Raw genomic sequence first — 17,444 nt, forward strand, 5'->3', positions numbered from 1 at the left:
ATTCAGTAACAATGCTTTATACTGAATGAGGAGATAGAAGGGATTTGCTTTATCAATTTCAATCAATGTAGGTAAACACAAGAAGCAATTACAGAATTGGTGTATTTATTTGTTGACTGTTGTGACAACATTGATAAAAACACTGGAAATTTACACTGAAAGAAATTTAGAGTTCCTGCACCCTTAGATTAACACAAATAAATACTTCCTCACCTGTAATTGAAAGGGCTACCTCTTGGGAAAAGGGTACTTACAGTACAGAACTGTCTAGAGACTGACAGGGGAAAGTTTTGTCTTCTTTTCTTTAATCTGTAAATTTTGCATAGAGAAAAAACACCCTTGGTATGTCATAGCAGTGCAACTGAAACATTTTATGTGGTCAACAAATACAATTTACAGTAATGAAAATCTACTGAAGTACTAAAAAGGAGACTTAAGAGGGGCATGAATGTTCTCCGAAACAGTCAGAAAATAACTCTGTTGAGAAAATAAGGGTTTGTTGTTGGTTTTTGTTTAAGATAGAAGCAATAGATGGACAGTACTTTGAGTAGCAACCATTTGTTATTCATGATCCTGAAAAGGCACTCAACATCTGAACATGCGAAGAGACAGCTGATAAAGTCTGGCAAAGCCCGTAGGAGTCACCAATACTGAACACGGGGAAAACCAATCTACCATGAACAATTACTTTTTTTTTTTTAATTACAATTTATTAGAGCAGAAGTTACAAACATGGGTAAGATGCTATAAAAGAAAGGCAACATCATCACATTAATTTAGTATATTGACATGTAATAAATTAAGCATACTAAAATGAAAGCTGAAATAATCAGTGTATTGTACTTAGAACCGATCCTCTATATCTTGCTAAGGGACTTTGTCCAAGAGCAACTGTGTCTGTCTTCTAAATATAGCCAGCTGAGTAAATATGGATATAACTCAAGCTCCTAGACTGCGTTTTCACATTTTTACCTCCATGCAGCAGAAATTTAACAACATTAGACAATTCCTCTGGAATTTTCTGTAAGCTAACTTGTACTAAATAGCTATCTCACTGCATGTGCCTTCAAAAGGGCATGGTTTTGAAATCTTGTGAACAAATTTTCAGCCTGCACGTGTGCGAGCTGTCAGCATGCTGACAATCGTTGCCCTTTTACTGTCCAACATTCAGAGCTCTGCTTAGATCATCATTCAGATTTCCGAAGCACTATATTTAACAAAAGTTTTGTGAAATCCCTTCTCCTAAAGACAAGTTTTCAGAAACACTTTCAGAAGATAGGATATTTTCATATTTGGGAAGCTGTTATTCCCCACAACTGAGAACACATGTCCCCCACTCCTTCCAGTCCCATCATTTTAACAATCTGATTGAGGAGGCACTTTGTATGCTTGCCCTAAGACTTACATATCTCCATGTGGGGTTTTGTTTGTTTGTTTGTTTTCCACAGGCTCGTTACTAGTAAATACTGTAACTTTGACATTTACGTGGTTGCCTACCTTTAATCAGACTAAGTCTGAGATCTCAATCTGTAAACCTTCGAATTCTTAGCAACTGGTCCATACAAGTTTGTTTGGCCCTGGGGAAAATTTTGGTCCTCTTATCCAAAAAGCAAATAAAAATTCTGGTTTTGTGGCTCACTACACCACTTAGTTTATTCGGACTGAAGGAATTATCTAAGCAAAAAAAGCCCCAGTATTTCCAATAACTTTTAACGGCTAAAGGGCTTTCTTCTCCCACTTCTACACAGAAGCTTAAGAGCTATTATATTAGTAGCTGTTCAGCATCCTCTTCTGGGCTCTGCTCCACAGAAAGAATCTGAGCAGGGGTTTGTCTGAATTATCTCAAGAGGAAAGAGAGGGCATCCTCTGACATCTGCATCCGTCTCTCTTCTCAACATTAATTTCCTCTCATCTCCTGTAGATAAGTATATGAAAAAGTTACTTGAAATGACTTTGTTGGGGGGAAAAAAAGGTACAGGGAGGCAGATGTTAGGTGGCTGCTAGTAAACTTGAAAGCAAAGTGAATTGAGAAAGGGCTGTCAGTAACAATATCCAGAAATGTAGCAATCGTGTATAGAAATCAGATGACCACATAAATATTAAAATCACTCACTTCAGACAGTACCTCCCACCCAGATGTACCACATACTGAGCTGCCTAACAACTTTTTGGTGAGTGTCTAGAGCATGGTGAGTCATTAGCATGCACGTTGTTATTAATGGCACAACAACCTATCTGCTAATGCACGAGGGAAACTTTGCTACCTGATTTAAGAGACAAATACTACTCTCTAACCTCAGCTGCTTGCAGTGTTTCTGAGCTGAACCGACAAAACCCTTAATTGCAGAGAAGTCAGTTTTTAAAAAGTACAAATATGGTACAAAAAAAAAAACACTTACCCATTCATCACTTTAAGAAGAACTGCAGCAACTAACCTCACCTGCCAGAGACCTAACACTATCAAACTCACTCATTTCAGCTCCAGTTTACCTCTTTCTCACCTGGGCTCTGGAGAGTCTCTTGAAGTGGCGAGCCATCAGAAGCGGTAATGTCTGGTGCTGCCACAGCTGTGTGAAGAGTCTTGAATTTCACTTTGTCGTGGAATGCTTTATTACATTTTCTTTGTATCTTTCTAAGTGACTCCAGCTGTATGCAACTGTCCGCCTCTGAAAAGCCACATTCATCAGATAAAAGATTAGAAGAAAGCTTTTTTCTCTTTTTCTTCATTTTGCGAGTATTTCTCTCCTCTTCCCTGGATTGTCTCTCACTTTTCTGTCCTTCATGTCTTAACTTACTACTAGACCTCTTGCATGACTTTTTAAGCTTGTGTTCACACTGCCTTGCCAAGCCCTCAAGGGCGGAATTAGAACAGAAGTCACATTTCCTGCTTTCCTTTTCTTGACCTTCCAGAGTTACATTTTTAAGATAAACCAGTAATTTTCTCTCCCTCTTTCTTGTAGGCAAGCACCCTTTATCATAATTGCTGTACATTTCTTCACACCTTCTTTCTGTTCTCTTCATTGCACCACCACACGCCTCACTAAAGTACTCGGAATCACTGATCTCTTCCAACAAATCCTTTAATTTGCAAGCAGATCTACATATTTTGTATGGTATGGTAACTTCATTTCTACCATCTTCTTGATTGAGCTCCTTATCATGAGTAACGGTAGTGCAATCCAAAGAATGATTCAGTCCAGCATATGGTAAGCAATCAACAGAGAGCGTCTCATTCCTCTGTACTTGCAACTTTTTTGCAAGCTGACTTGCATAGGCCTTGTTTTTCAACACTGTGTCTGTTGATTCCAATTCCCCAACTGTGATCACCAGTCTATAATTATCATCACTAATAAAATTTCTCTTGTTAAGGTTTTGTACAAGACTCACTTCTCTGAAATGCTGGCCGTGTTTGTTACTCAAGCTGATGTGGAAACCACTATCATCATCAGACACCACTCTCTTCCACCAGGACTTGTTTGCAGAATTTTTTGGCTCTAAGCAAACACGTGCATAGCTTGGTGTCTGGTAGTAATTTAATAAATAATGAATGAATTCATCAGTCTCGTAAACCTTTTGCTTTCTGCAACCATCCTCAGACACTGTCTGCGTGTGAACTACATTCAATGTTGGGCAGTCCCTTCCATCCAGAGATTTGATGACTTTGCAGTCTTGGGTAACTGTAATCAGCAAAGATCCACAGCCAAAGGAGTTGTGCACATCTCTGCCAGTCAATCTGTCAGAACTCAGGGCTGTACTGTCATTTAAAATTGTCCTGACTATATGAGAAGTAGACGCATGGAACTTAGTCACATCTCCTTCCTCACTAGATAAGCTGCTGCTTTTTTGGGTTAATTGACACTTAAACTCCTCCTTATGCTTCAACTCTTTTTGCGTATTACAACGAGAGTTAATCTGTTCCTGATGAACGTCTTTTAATGCTCTTTCAGAAAAGGAATCGTCCTTCCTTACGCCCAGTGAAGGATCCACTTTTTGACTTGCCAACTGTACAAAATCCTTCAAATAAAAATCAGGAAAATGATTATGTACGTTTATTGAGCGTAGAGAACAGTAAAGACTGCTAAACTGCAAACTCATAAATATGCAGTTGTACATTCAGAAGAATTATACAGGTGAGGGATAAATTTGGCTTCATGCAGAGCTTGATCATACAATCTCACTACTGCTAATCTAAAACTAACAATACTTCATTGTTTCAGAATGCTGCATTCTCAAATAGGACAGTTAATCTTTCAACCAATTCATCTATCTCACTACAACTGCACAAGAAAATATTTATTCTGTTTTATTAAAGCGTCACAATCAGTGTTGTATGCAACAGAAAAGTTGCAAGACATTTGTAGATATAGTAAAGTGATTGTTCTAAATATTCTATGTAGTTTTTATGGGTCCAAATACAACCAATCTAAAGCCTTCCAAGTGATGAAACCAAGAAAAAAGTTTATTTAACTCATTAATTTCACAATTAAGAAGGTCAATATAAGACATTATGGAGCCCTAAAAATTCACACAGAATGGCAACTGTAGCCTCTGACTTCAACTCTTAGTGATAGTGCTTTAGAATCAATCTTTTTCCCCAATCTTAAGGATTGGGGAAAAACACACTTGTTAAAAGATGCAAGCAAATTTTTCTATAGCAAATAGTGAAGAAAAAATCACGTTAGCACTCCTTCGATTTCAAACTTTTTTGTTTGTTAATCCCAAAGCACTAAAATAAGCCTCTAAACATAATTTCTCTACAAAACACTCCAATTTTTATCAGTCCTCTGCTGACTTTCTCAAGACATTAGCTGAATCAAACAAAACTGATAGCTTAGTGTTGGCCCCAACAGAGAAGCTATTAGAAATGAAAGCAGCATAATCCATATCAATTTAATTCTTTCACTTGCAGACTTGAGACCAAAATAAGCAGAGACATCTTCCTTTGCATTCCCTAACCTCCCTGTTTCCAATGTTGGATCAAGTCTAAGAGATTGATGTGGTCCTTCCAGCCCTATTTTTACACAGTAAAGACAAGGCCTCAAACAAACATCAAAGACAAAGTTTCTGGGTAGGATCACACTACCTTTGGGTAGGGCAAACTGTCTAAGGGCAAACTGTCACAAGACTTGGACCTCGGGCCTTCTTAATCACTCTCAAGGCATTCTTTTGAGCAGCATCAAGACACCAAACGTCTACTCAACTATTCAAGATCTAACAAATATCCTTCATAACTTAAAATATGTTTGAAAATGTTCTTACTTTCACACGGTTTAACAGGACCGTAAGCAGTCTGACAGACTCCACTCTTCTCTGAGCTAGCAGGGATTTCCTTTCTTCCCATTCAGGCATATTCTCTGGCCACTGCTGTTCTTCAGCTGGTACCTTCTGCTTTTGGGGATGTTTTTCATCTCCATCTATCTGCCTCTCTTCTCTCCTCTTGAGCTTAGCTTTCTTTTTTCTCTCTTGAACTTTTTGTTCATCACCACGTTTTTTTCTAGGTAGTTATCAATATGGGACAATTTAGACGACACTTGTTTTACATTTCGAGTCCTGGGAGATTGGATGTCAGTCTTTGAAATGCTAACAATAAACAACCAGTCACCAAGAATCCACATGTGGCTAATAAGAAATCTTGGCTGTTAGAATGATATATTTAAAAAACATTGCATATTGATGACACGCATCTAACTGATGCGCACATTTAGAACACGTTAGTTCTGTACTTGTCTCTTCAAACGGTTTGTATTCTAGGGTTTTCTTTATATGCACTGCCAAGAAGACAGATTCACATTATCTTTTGTCTCCAAGGACACAACCAGAAGCTGATCATTCAGATCTAATTCTTACCTTAACAAAGCTCCCCTACAGATTAGCATGAGGGTGCCATTTAAAAGACATTACAAGACTACTTCCATTGTTATAAAAATTCAAGCTGAAGCTGTCACCACTTTGTGGAAACCTTGTCCTGTAGAAAACAGATCTACTAAACAACCAACATGATTTGTCACAGAAAACTCCAGAAAATTCAAGGAACAAAATGTTCACACAAACATTTAAAATATCTATTTTTAAAGTATTTGAGTAAGAAGATTCTCAATTAGCAACGGAAGCAGAGCAATGTTTTCAGAGATCGAGCATACCAAAGGGTTTTTTTTTTTTTTAATATGGAGGTGTGTAACATGATTAATTACCAGCGACAGTCTCATGTGCAATACAAACACACTACCAAATATTAAAGCTTCCACATACTACTGTTACTTGCATACAAAAATCCTAAACCACTGCCCTAAAGATAACAACAATGAAAAACTAATATGTAAAAAGGGGTGGACAGGAAGGCAGAAAAAGTGTTTGTTTCTAGCTTTGAACCTTCCAGCCAACTGGAAGGCATACTTCAGAGCATAAAGACATTAATTTGTGGTGTTGCAGCACAGAACAATGAAAAAGCAAACACACAAATAAAAAGCACATGCAGAATTTTAAGCAACCAAGCCTCAGCTCTCAGATTTCACCCCAGGTCCACAGAATCTTAGAATAATCAAGCCTGAAAGGACCCCCGGATGTCTCTAGTCCAACCTCTTTATCATAACAGACTCCTTCATCTATGCCTTACACATAGAATTGTCATGTTGCTTTTTTTTTTCCTGCAGTAACACACAAATTTAGAACTACTCAGTATTGCTTCAAGTTTGTCGCCTCCTGTTTCCTCAAAGCTTTTTTTTTTTTTTTTAAATAAAAACCAAAACAAAACAAAAAAACAGTAGCATCTCCTTTCCTGGATTTTACTTGGTATGGAATAGTCTAGCAAGTCCTAAGAAAATAGAACATTCTCTAAAAATACACTCTCACCTTTCAAACCCTTTTTTCCCCTTGTGCTCCTGTTCTCGGAGTGTCAGTCTTTTCAGGCTTCTCTTTCTTTATGGCTCCTTCACTAAAATTTCTGGTTGTATCAAAAGTCACCTGTCACAGAAGAAAGAATCAGACTTACCAGTCCAGTTTGCCACGTACAAACACAGCCTGCTACACAAACAAGAAACATCCCAGGTGACTACCAAATACTACTTCACTCCAGAGAATTACTTTCTCTGTTGTGGAATACCAGAACATGTCCTCTGAAGTTCACACTACGAAACGTCTGTTAAGCTCAAACACCCACCCCCAAACATCTCCTGCTACAACACCAGGGGTTCGCAAGCTGACATCATACCTTTGGCCAAACTTGCTACTGGCACGCTCTTCTGGAGACCCAAAGTTCAGTATGTTCAGCAGAGAGTTGCTAGCTGTACAATTCATGCAGTTCTGCCAAAATTAGAGTTCGCTGACACTCGGAGCAACATCTTTTGGATCCAATGCTTGTTTACCTAGCAAGAAATGATGAATCCTGTTGTGTGCTGCATTTAATCAGCTTTAAATACCCAGATGCAAGCATGTTAGAAAACATTCAAGCAAATTGCATCAAGATGCATCTACACTAGAAACGTGATATAAAGTGTTATTTCCAGCATTGAGACATATTGTTAGGGTCACAGTTTAGAAAATATCTGCTGGAAAAAGTACTGAAACAGGGCACACCCTGATAAATAGTTATGGAGATATGCTATTAGGCTGCTGAAATGAAGCTTGCAGGCTGCAAACTTTCTCTAATAATGCCACAATAAGCATAGCACTTCAATACCAACCACACTGAAAATATTTACAACTTTTAGCTTACCTACGCCAGTTTTCCAGAAAATCAAAAAGTAAGACCCCATTATTGGATTAAAGACCTCAAGTTCAGATATACAACGTTCAGATATCAGTATTGGTTACATCCACTGAAAAAAAAACAAGTCTTACGTTTTTCCCCTGATATGATTAAATGCCTCAAAGTTTATGGAGGAGTATCAGCTGGTTAGCAGACTTAGCAACCTGACAAAAGCCTACAAGCTGGTTGTGACAGGTTAAAAACTCTGCTGGCATTACTTAGGGAATGCCTGTTGGCCTTCAATCTAGGAGTCTGTACGGGGAGGCAAGTGCAGTGCAAGAAGCCACCTGGTAAAAGAGGGTGGCTAAGGTTTACTAAGAATGAACAAAAAAGACATGTGGACTGAAGAAAATGCTAGTGTCGTAAAAAAATCAGGACTCTGGAAGCACACATTGCAGCACTGAATTGCTCCTATTAAGGAAATTCACTCCAAACTAAACCAACTTTGTTGGATAAGGCTGACTCTCTGAATTAACCTATGAATGCAGATACTTGCATGCATATATATATATATATATATATATGTGTGTGTGTATGTGTGTTTTACCTAAGTATGTATGTGTAAAAATCTTCATAGATATGTGATTTACTGATTTACTGCAGTAGCATGTGTACATCACCACGTACAAAGCAGAGCAGATACTTTAAGACAACCAAAGTTCTTACTACAGAACTGGAAAAGTCATTACTCTTTAGAATCCCTTCTACCCACTGTGCATGGAGATAAAGAGCTTCCTACAGCTACCTGTTATTTTATTATAAACCATACTTTTTCCATCACACTTAGATTTGAGTTGAAGCAGGTGAGAACATCCAGACGCTACTGTTGAAACCTGTAAATGTGTAAGACCTGAGAAAGAAAGAGCTGGTGGGCCCAAAGCTCGTCTTTTTCTGCAAGTACATATTCTATTAAATCAGCTGATACTATCCTGTCTTTGCAAATCCTTCTTCACTGATATCCTTCACAACATCACAGACACAACCATATTCCTACTACTGCATTAAATCACCTAATAGTAAGCTCAAAAGTCTTGGCATGGAGCTGTCTGCAAGTCATCTATAGTGGCTTGGTAGTGCAGGCCATTATCCTTGCTCCTCCCTACTCTTATTCACAGCCAGGAGCAATTTAAGCATCAGAAACGTATTTCTCACAACGTAACTGTGTACAAAGCACATAATTATTTACTATCTCATCCGCTGAGGCTTTGCCGCTCAGCTTCGTGGCCTTTTGGAATCAACCCTGACAGATTAATAAGCTGTCATCTTCAGGTTTTAATTCTTCCAACCGATAAATCACAAGGAATCTGACACTAGACCTCATTACCAAATGGATATTCACTTTTAGCCATTCTGCCGTGGTTATAACATTAGGAACACATTTACCCTTGCACTGTTGTTTATTACAGTAACTGCAGGCTCAACTGCCCCTTGCTACCTGCATGTCTTTCTTCTGTGATCACATCTTCTGCTAACCCCAGTGTACACCCACCCTCACCCCCTGCTAAATACTGTAAAATATAAAAAGGAAACAAGGAACTGAGACAGCGACCTGAGACAATACAAATTTGCGACCAGTTCCCAGCTCTGCTGAGGAATTCCTGTGAAACCCAGTAACTTCCTATGCCTCGGGAGCCTAATCTAATACAGCATTACAGAACAGATTCACACTAATTGGTACCATAACAGACCATCAATTCACTTACTCTGGCCTGTGCTGTATTCCACTTTAGTTTTACACCAGTGACAAGGCACAAAACTTAGCCCTCCTATTTGACTAAAAGCACCTCTTCCAGGAGGGAAACCTACCTGGTCCTGCTTTGAAAACACCAGGGTATGAAAATCTGCCACCTCCCATGGGCAGTTTGTTCCAGTCCTTACTCATTCACCAATGAAATGGAAACCATTTGCAGACACCGATTTTTCACAAGCATTCCTGTCCTAGATTCACATATTTTTAATATCTAGATGTGTTTGTGTTTTTCCCTCCTACAGGCTATAATTAAGGTATCTGTAAGTCATCATTTTGATATAAAATACTGTGTTTGTGCTCTTTAAGAGCTTACGGTCTCTCACTGTAAGGCAGTTTCTCCAGCCTCTGAGTAACTTTCACTGTGCTATTCTAATTTCCAATTTAAATCGTATGAATCCCAAAACTGTACACAGTATGGATTTGGTCAGTGCCATGCACAGAGGAGAATGCACTCCTTCAGGCCTACTTTCTATCACCATTTAAACATATCCCCCACAAGACTGCAATGGAAACCCAAGATACTGCTAACGTATTACAGTAACCCTTTCACATCCTCAAAGAAAACCACAAAGATAAATCAGTAACTCTGAAACCGACTTCCCTCAATATCTACATGGTTCTTTTCACATTGACCTAAGTACCTTATAACACCCTAAAATGCACCACCTAAGTTCATACATTAAACAAAATTAGACTTCAGGGAAACATTAACAGCCTGGCAATATTTAATGTGAAACACTGAAACACCCTTTTAGACCATATGAGTAAAGTGCAAGTACTAAGAGTAATTTTATTCAAAGGTGCCACTCACATTTGCACCCAGTACTGCTGGCTTAAACAGCTCTTACCATCCCCAGCTTCCCAGCTGGAAACTCCCACTCATTGCAAGCCCTGGGCCATCACAACCGTTTTTGAGACCTCACCATCAACTGGGTCAGGAAAAAGAGCTAGCCTGGGGGAAAAAGAAAGCCCTATTTTGCCAGGTTACTTTGCAGACAGTTCCCTGCTCTTGTTCACAGTGCAGCCCCACAAATGGTTCCAGCGGCACAGCTGAAGGCAGAAGAAATATCTTCATTCTGCAAAGGTGGGCAGCACGGAAACCTCCCTGCAAATGGCAAGGTGGCAAGAGTACGCATTGATCTGTAGTAGCAGAAGGAGTTTATCACGCAGGGAAAAGCATTTACCAGAAACAGTCACTTGGTGAAGTTTAAACAAGAGGTTTAAACACATGCAGATTTTCAATAGGCAGGATTAGTTTATTCAGCTTGCTCTGCACAAAATTAAGTGAAGAGCAGAGATGATCAGAAGTACTGCTTGCTGCTGTAATATCGCACACAAATATTGCAGTAGAAGGGGCTTTCTAAAGCTAACGCTGCTGGTGTCACTGTTTAATGCTGGATGTTTTGAGGTTGGGATAAGAACAATACAAAAGAACCCTATAATAATTGATAAGCCGGTCACAAGGCCACAGTCCCTGTGCTTAGCAGGACGCATGCTTGAATTCGGACAGCATCTGGAGGCACCACGAGCACGGCTGCTGGACCACCCGCCAAGATGAACCCCGCTGAATGAGCTCGGTGACAGCCAGGCCCGCACCCACCCCTCAAACATGTCAGACAGGCGGTGTCAGCGGGGTGCTGGGGACCCAAGTGGGGCAGGGCCGGACCCACTCTGCCTTTCCCCACACGCCCAGCAGCCTTTCCCTGGGTGCAGCCACCCCACCCGCAATGCCTGTGAGGAAACCCACCGGGCCCCCAGCACCCACTTGGCCACCCAGCGGACCCCCAGGGGTGCCCAACAGGGACACGGGGACAGCCGCTGTGGCACAGGAGGCGGTACCGGGCCGGCCCCGCCGCCTCGCACCCCTCAGGGCCGCTGTCGCCCCTCATTAAGCCCCCCGCTGGCCGCCTTTCCCCTCAGCCTGAGCGGCCAGGCCCGGAGAGGAGCCGCAGCCCCGCGGCCGCTCCTCAGGGCCGGGACTCCCCTCCCCTCCGCCGGCCGGACTCCCCTTACCCCTCCGGCCGCCGCTGCAGCCGGCTGCCACCGGCAGCGGACGCTTCCAGGCGCCCTCCGCCGCCGCCACCCCCGGGGCGGAGCGCGGCGGGGCTGGGGGAGCGGCCCCCCTCAGGCGCAGCCCGGCCCCGGCCCCAGCCCCAGCCCCAGCCGCCTGCCGCCGCCCGCCCTGAGCGGGGCCGGGGCCCGGCTGCCCGCCTCGCCAGGGGGCGCCGCTCCCGCCGGGCGCCATTTTGTGACGGCTTGAGGTGGGGGGCGTGAGGGGGCGCTGGGTGCGGGTATCTGGGGTTGTGCAGCCCCGGGGCGATTTGTGTCAGGGGATTTGGGGAATGGGTCGTAGAATTTGGGGCAGGAGTGAATCCCAAGAGTGGGGCTGGTGGCTGTTAGGTCACCTGAGGGGGACACGGTGAGGTGCCCGGGGTGTCTCACCTGCCTGCTCGCGCCCACCTGGTGTGTACGGTCTGTGATCAGCATGGCTGTTCATTATGGAAAAAAGGAAAAAAAAAAGGCAAAAAGTTACTTCATCTCCAATTGCCAGTACCCCTTACTTAGGCATTGGGAAGGCCTAGTTGCAGGGTTCTGCAACATTTTTTGTCTTTGTCTTGGTGACAAAGATAGTTCATCTGTCACCACTTCATCATCTATCACTGCTTCATCTGAGCACTATAGGTACAAGGATTAATATTGTTTTTTCTCTGTTTTTAGTGCTGGTTTGAACATGTTTAACCAATGGAAACACAGTACCTGTATCTATTTGTACAAGCTGACAGTCAAATCTCCACAAAGGAGCAGCTCCAAGGGGTGCCAGGGTTCCTCAAATACACCATTTAAGGTATCATCAACATTTTCCAACACTTTGTTCTTCCTTTAAGGTCTCCAATGAAATTCAGTTTAGGGCTCTTAGGATACACGCAAGGCTGGGGTTGCAGGCAGAGGTGTGTACTACACGCTTTTTTTCACAGATGCTCTAATTACAGTTACAACCTGAGAACAATTAGGTGTATTTTTAGGGTGGGTCTATTTATTTTACAAATTTGTGTCCCAAAAAGCATTCTGTGTTTTCTCACTATGTAGGTTGATACAATAGATACCATCTTTGTTTGCAAACCTTTTGTTTGGTCTAGTTATTTTCACAGTTGTTGGTTCTCCTTGCATTCTGAAGATTTTCTAGGAGTCTATTATACACTAGTAGTTGTTCACATTTTTCTTGTTCCCTTAAAAGATAAAATTGTGTTTTGATGGTGCAAATTATTAAATTCCAAAGATACCATCTTTCGGTTACATGATTTTTTTTCCTTTCTATGTATATTCCTCCAAAACTATACAGGTAAACTGGAATTTTATACTAGTTTGCAGCTGCAGACTAGTTATTTAGTCAGTACTTGTTGATTTTCCAGAGATGCAATAAGTTGAGAAACTCTAATGTTTTAACTTATAAATGAAATGCTTAATGTAGCTATGCAAAGGTATTTCTTTGTCTGAATGAGGGCTCCTGAATAAGAGAGAAGATATACTAATTACTACTAATTAGTAGTTGACGATGCTGTTAATATTTTGTTTGTCCTTTTATAAGAGGGGTCATACAAAAAGTACATTTCTATTTTCTAACTTCAATGGCAATTGTTTTATCATAATGAAATGCCAAACAAAGAACAAACAGAGTTTAAATTTTGTTTTGTATTGAGCACTCTTGAACTCTTTGCCCCAAAAATGTATAATTTTCTTGTTATCAGTGCAGTAGTTTTGAGACTTTAGGTCTCATTGTCTTAGGCTTGTGACTGGGATAAGAATGCTCCCTTCTTTTTTAAGCACAATGCATTCCAGCCCAAGACTATCACATCTTAGGACCTCTGGTACCACAGGTACTCACACGAATGAATTAAAAACTCAAACTATGCCTTCTGGTTGTAGGTAAAACAAACTTAAAAAGTTTCTTGTCTGTAATTAAACAAAGTATATGTAAATAGAGTTTAACTGATATTCTTTATCTATATTTATATTCCAGGGAGCAAATTACTGTAAACTGTGGTCTTTTGCAATTGCAGAATATCCTGCCTACCAGGATAGAGCACGTTGCTGGAGCAGTATGGTAAGTTAACTCTGTGAATGAACAGCAAGTCATATTTCCTCTGGCAAAGGAGACAGGGAAAACAGATGTTATGAAAAATGCTCTGGCAATGTTCTGATGTTGAGAACAAGGGCCATGTGATACTAATTAACAGTGCCACATCCAAAACAGATGGAAGAAAATACTTTTACACAGGGAATAATAAGATGATGGCAGTCATTGATACAAAACATATGAGAGACTGAGCACCTTGCTTTGCAAGTGGATTGATGTTTATAGAGGCAATAAGAAAATAGGGAGGTATTTTGCAAATACAACTTTGAGACAATATTAGCTACTAGATTTTATGCTTAAGACGTGACTGAGAAGTTAGAGATCTAGACTGACATAATTATCCCACATCTCCCTTTTGCAGAATAGTTATACTTTTCTCCGCAGCCTGCAGTTCCAGGCTTTATCCCATCTGTTAGCTACCTAGATTGTACAAACCCTGGATCTGCACTACTCTTAGAAAACTATCTTCCTAAAACTAGACAATGAGTAAAGGTGAAACCCTGCCTGCAAAAGTCACATGGTATCTTTGAAAATCAATGTAGGTAAAATGAGTGCAAAGGACTGTGTGCAGAGCCAGCTCTTTTATTTATTATGGGTTTATTCTCATTTAGCTGAAGAGGATACGAAGTACAATGTAATTTTAAATCCAGAGGAGTGTTCACACAGAGATTGCAACATCATAACCTAGCAGGTTTCAGATGGTTTTAATTTAAAGCCTGTCAACCAGTGCTTGAAAACGAGCTTTCTCTGTGAGCTTCAAGAATAGGCTGGGAAAAAAGGTGATTGGAAAAAACTTTGGGCATGAAGGGGGTTTAAGTACGTGCAAGTAAAAATCTTGGCTATGGTTCTGCTTGTGGCTTGGTAACGTCATTACATGAATTATGGCTGAATATTATGTACTGCTCAAGTAATTTAAAAGAAAATATAATTTTCCATATCGAGACTATGTATCTCCCTAACTTTAGATGTACAGTCCATAGGAAAAATCAAAGCTTCATCTTGTATTTAATTTTGAAACAGAACAATAAGGGCTGCTTCAAGGGACAGTAGGAAACACTTGCAGTTTTGTTTCATTAATAACAATGCTACAGCCTTGTTTATTGCATGTAGTTGCCATTGCAGGTTTGTGAAACTAATTTGTGGACTGTTGAAATATTTTTTCCCTAGATACTGATTTTATCAGTTACTGAGTGAGAAGCAGCTCACCTACACAACTACTTCCTAGCCAGAAACAGCTGAATGATGGATTCAATACTGCCACCGTCTGGCTGCACACAAATCTTGTGGAACTTTATTTAAGGGAATAGATAAAAGTACTTAATGGAGGGGTTTTGTTTGTTTGTTTTTGTTTGTTTAAGGTGTTTAATTTTTCTGTCAGGACTTTCTAATCAGCCTGTATGATGATGGGTTTAATCTACAACAAGGTTACCTCCGAAATACTTTGTATATAGGCAGATGAATTCGCTTAGTGGTTTTAAAAAAATAAAAAGAAAAAAAGTTCTTAGTTCAACATTTAAGTTTTGGCTCTAAGGATAGTTAGTTTTCTCAAACATAAACTGTCTAGCCACCAAAGGAAATGCAATAACTTATACAGAAAGTCCAGAATACACAATCCTACATCATATGATTCTGTTTTATAACATTTCTGAGCTATGCTTAGAATATGTATTAGTGGCATTAATTCTAGCACCAGCTTTGTATTATAGACACGAAGAGGGAAGAATTCTTGGTTCCTTTTTCTAAAGTCTACTTTACAACTGACAAAGCCAGCTGGCACTGTGAATCGCTCTTAGTACAGAAAGACAGGCTTGTGATTAAGTCATAGGAGTGGGAGTGCGAGGTCCTATTTCTGGCTCAGTCACAGACGTCCTGGATTATCATAAGCAAATCTAGTAATTTTCACGATTGGTCCCAGGGACAACCCGTGGTGATTGCTGAAGTGGCTTCTCCTCCCAGCCCCGAGGAAGGAACAGACCCAGAGCACATTGCACTCTAGCAGTCTCCAGCAAACGTCCTGGAGAGCAAGGACAACTAAACACCTCAGAGAGCTCTAAATTTAGAGCTTTTCTAACTTGTATCTAGGGATGGCACGAGCAGAAAAGTGGGTTCCTTGACAGCCTTGTTCATTCTCTCTCTCTGATCTCAGAAGCTTCCTGTGAGACTTTAAGCGTGTTCTTTTTAAGTACTGAGTGCCCAAGGAAGATGGTTTAAAAATAGATTGTAACTTAATTTTGGAAAGGACAGCAAGCTTCAACACTACCTTTACAAAAAAAAAAAAAAAAAGAAAATCAGGGTTTGACAGATTTTAGTGTGGTACCTGATTCTGATCTTAGCCACAACTGCATCATCCTGAAGCAACTTGTTGATAACAACCAAGCTATTTGTAAAGTTCAAAAAAAAAACAAACAAAAACCTTGATGTTTTCACTGCAAGAATGTCTGAGGCAAATTTCAGTGATCGCGTGATTGATTAAAATGTGTCTAGTAATTCAGAATGATGTCATTGTGGGAGAGATTAAGGAATTAACTCACAGGTACTTTAAACACCTTGTACTTTATCCTTTATTAACTATGACTATGCAAGACAAGGTCTGAAGAAATACACAGCAATCTTCTTGTAAATAAAAGCTATTTTCAGAATATCTTTTAAAGGACTTGATTGCAGAAAATGTATGCTCAATTAAATTCAGTCTCCAAGTATAATAGAAATGTATTTTTATGTGAATAGCAAAAGAGACAAAAGAAAATCAGTTCCCTCTGAGGATTCACTGTTGCACTGGTTGTTCTTGTAGTGACAGCTTTTGAGATACAGGAAACTAAGTAGGTCATAAGCAATATAAACTTAATTGGTCTGGCAGAAATAGTGAAAAGAAGCATTTACATTAAGCATGTTTAGTAATCTCAGATCCTACTGGTGACTTTCTTTTTAATGACCAGTTTTATTTTGGCAGGTCCCTTTACACGGGAGAAAAAATAACAGAAAAAATAACACCAAGGATCATCTTCTCCATGGATTAGATTGTTCTGTGCGAAGCTGAGGACATCTGCTGATTCATTTTACCAGCCAGAACAAGTATGTTAAAAATAAAAAATAAAAAATTCTCAACCACAAATGAATAATGGAAATGGGAAGACTGAATGGCAAAAAAAAACGTGCACAGGAAGAGTCATAAGCTGAGGCTTGTCTTGTGCAGACTAGTAAGAGAGGCAAACCCCTGGAAGAGACATCACCCTTTTATGGTTAGGAGTCTCCTGTTCCTAAGCAATATTAATGTACAGCAAGTTTATACCTGTGCGTTCTTGTTTCAAAATGGTCCTTTAAAGAGTTGATTTTTATCCCTTCCCTAGCGATTAACCACTTTCTTCCCACCAGGAAACACAACACCCTAAATAGTTGGGTTCCTGACAACTAGAGAGATGTATTTTAGCTCTTGTATTGATTGGGGGATAGTCTCTTGGACGAGCAGCAGAGCATTTTTGCCAAAAGGGGATGTCCTTACGCTGGTTGGATGCACAGTACGGGGTACCAAACGCCGGCTCATGAAGGTTTCATTTTGGTTCACGACAAGAAGCAGAGCAGACGCGCTGCACAAATCACTGCTCTTGCCTCCTCACTCCATAAATCCCGCTGGCTGCCTGGATCTCCTTTCCACTCCCTTCTCCCTGCTCCCCAAGCCTTTTTCCTCCTTTTTTCCCCTTTTCCCTAGCAGCACATCCCCAAAACCCGCCCTCGCTGACCGGGGAACCCCAACTAACTCACGCACACCGCCGGCCGAGGGAGGCGCGGGGCTGCTCCGCCCGCCTTGGGCAGGGCAG

The 17,444-nt window shown here is 40.6% G+C and overlaps 2 protein-coding genes across 3 annotated transcripts; one reads left to right on the forward strand and one right to left on the reverse strand.

Annotated features, from left to right (window-relative positions):
- Nucleotides 1–88: 88 nt before the first annotated feature.
- Nucleotides 89–11,643, reverse strand: LOC308177169 (A-kinase anchor protein 17B-like). Of its 2 annotated transcripts, none has more exons than XM_080554020.1 (6): nt 11,508–11,643; nt 7,208–7,361; nt 6,850–6,960; nt 5,260–5,494; nt 2,502–4,014; nt 89–1,915 (listed from the first exon to the last, which is right to left on the reverse strand). In XM_080554020.1, the coding sequence occupies exons 4-6, from the start codon at nt 5,347–5,349 to the stop codon at nt 1,779–1,781; spliced, it is 1,740 nt and encodes a 579-aa protein (XP_080410146.1). In that variant the 5' UTR covers nt 5,350–5,494; nt 6,850–6,960; nt 7,208–7,361; nt 11,508–11,643; the 3' UTR covers nt 89–1,778. The 2 variants fall into 2 exon arrangements, with proteins under 2 accessions (XP_080410146.1, XP_080410147.1); XM_080554021.1 differs by having other exon boundaries at nt 5,260–5,580.
- On the forward strand, nt 11,222–17,316 carry LOC308176944 (uncharacterized protein; the record flags this gene model as incomplete). Its single annotated transcript, XM_080553434.1, has 5 exons — nt 11,222–11,329; nt 11,415–11,755; nt 12,213–12,339; nt 13,513–13,596; nt 16,580–17,316. 5 exons carry the CDS (start codon nt 11,222–11,224, stop codon nt 16,664–16,666), a joined length of 747 nt encoding a protein of 248 aa, XP_080409560.1. The 3' UTR covers nt 16,667–17,316.
- Nucleotides 17,317–17,444: the final 128 nt, after the last annotated feature.

The sequence above is a fragment of the Anser brachyrhynchus genome, assembly GCF_964034855.1.
Source record: "Anser brachyrhynchus genome assembly, chromosome: 13".
In the NCBI taxonomy this organism is placed as follows: Eukaryota; Metazoa; Chordata; class Aves; order Anseriformes; family Anatidae; genus Anser; species Anser brachyrhynchus.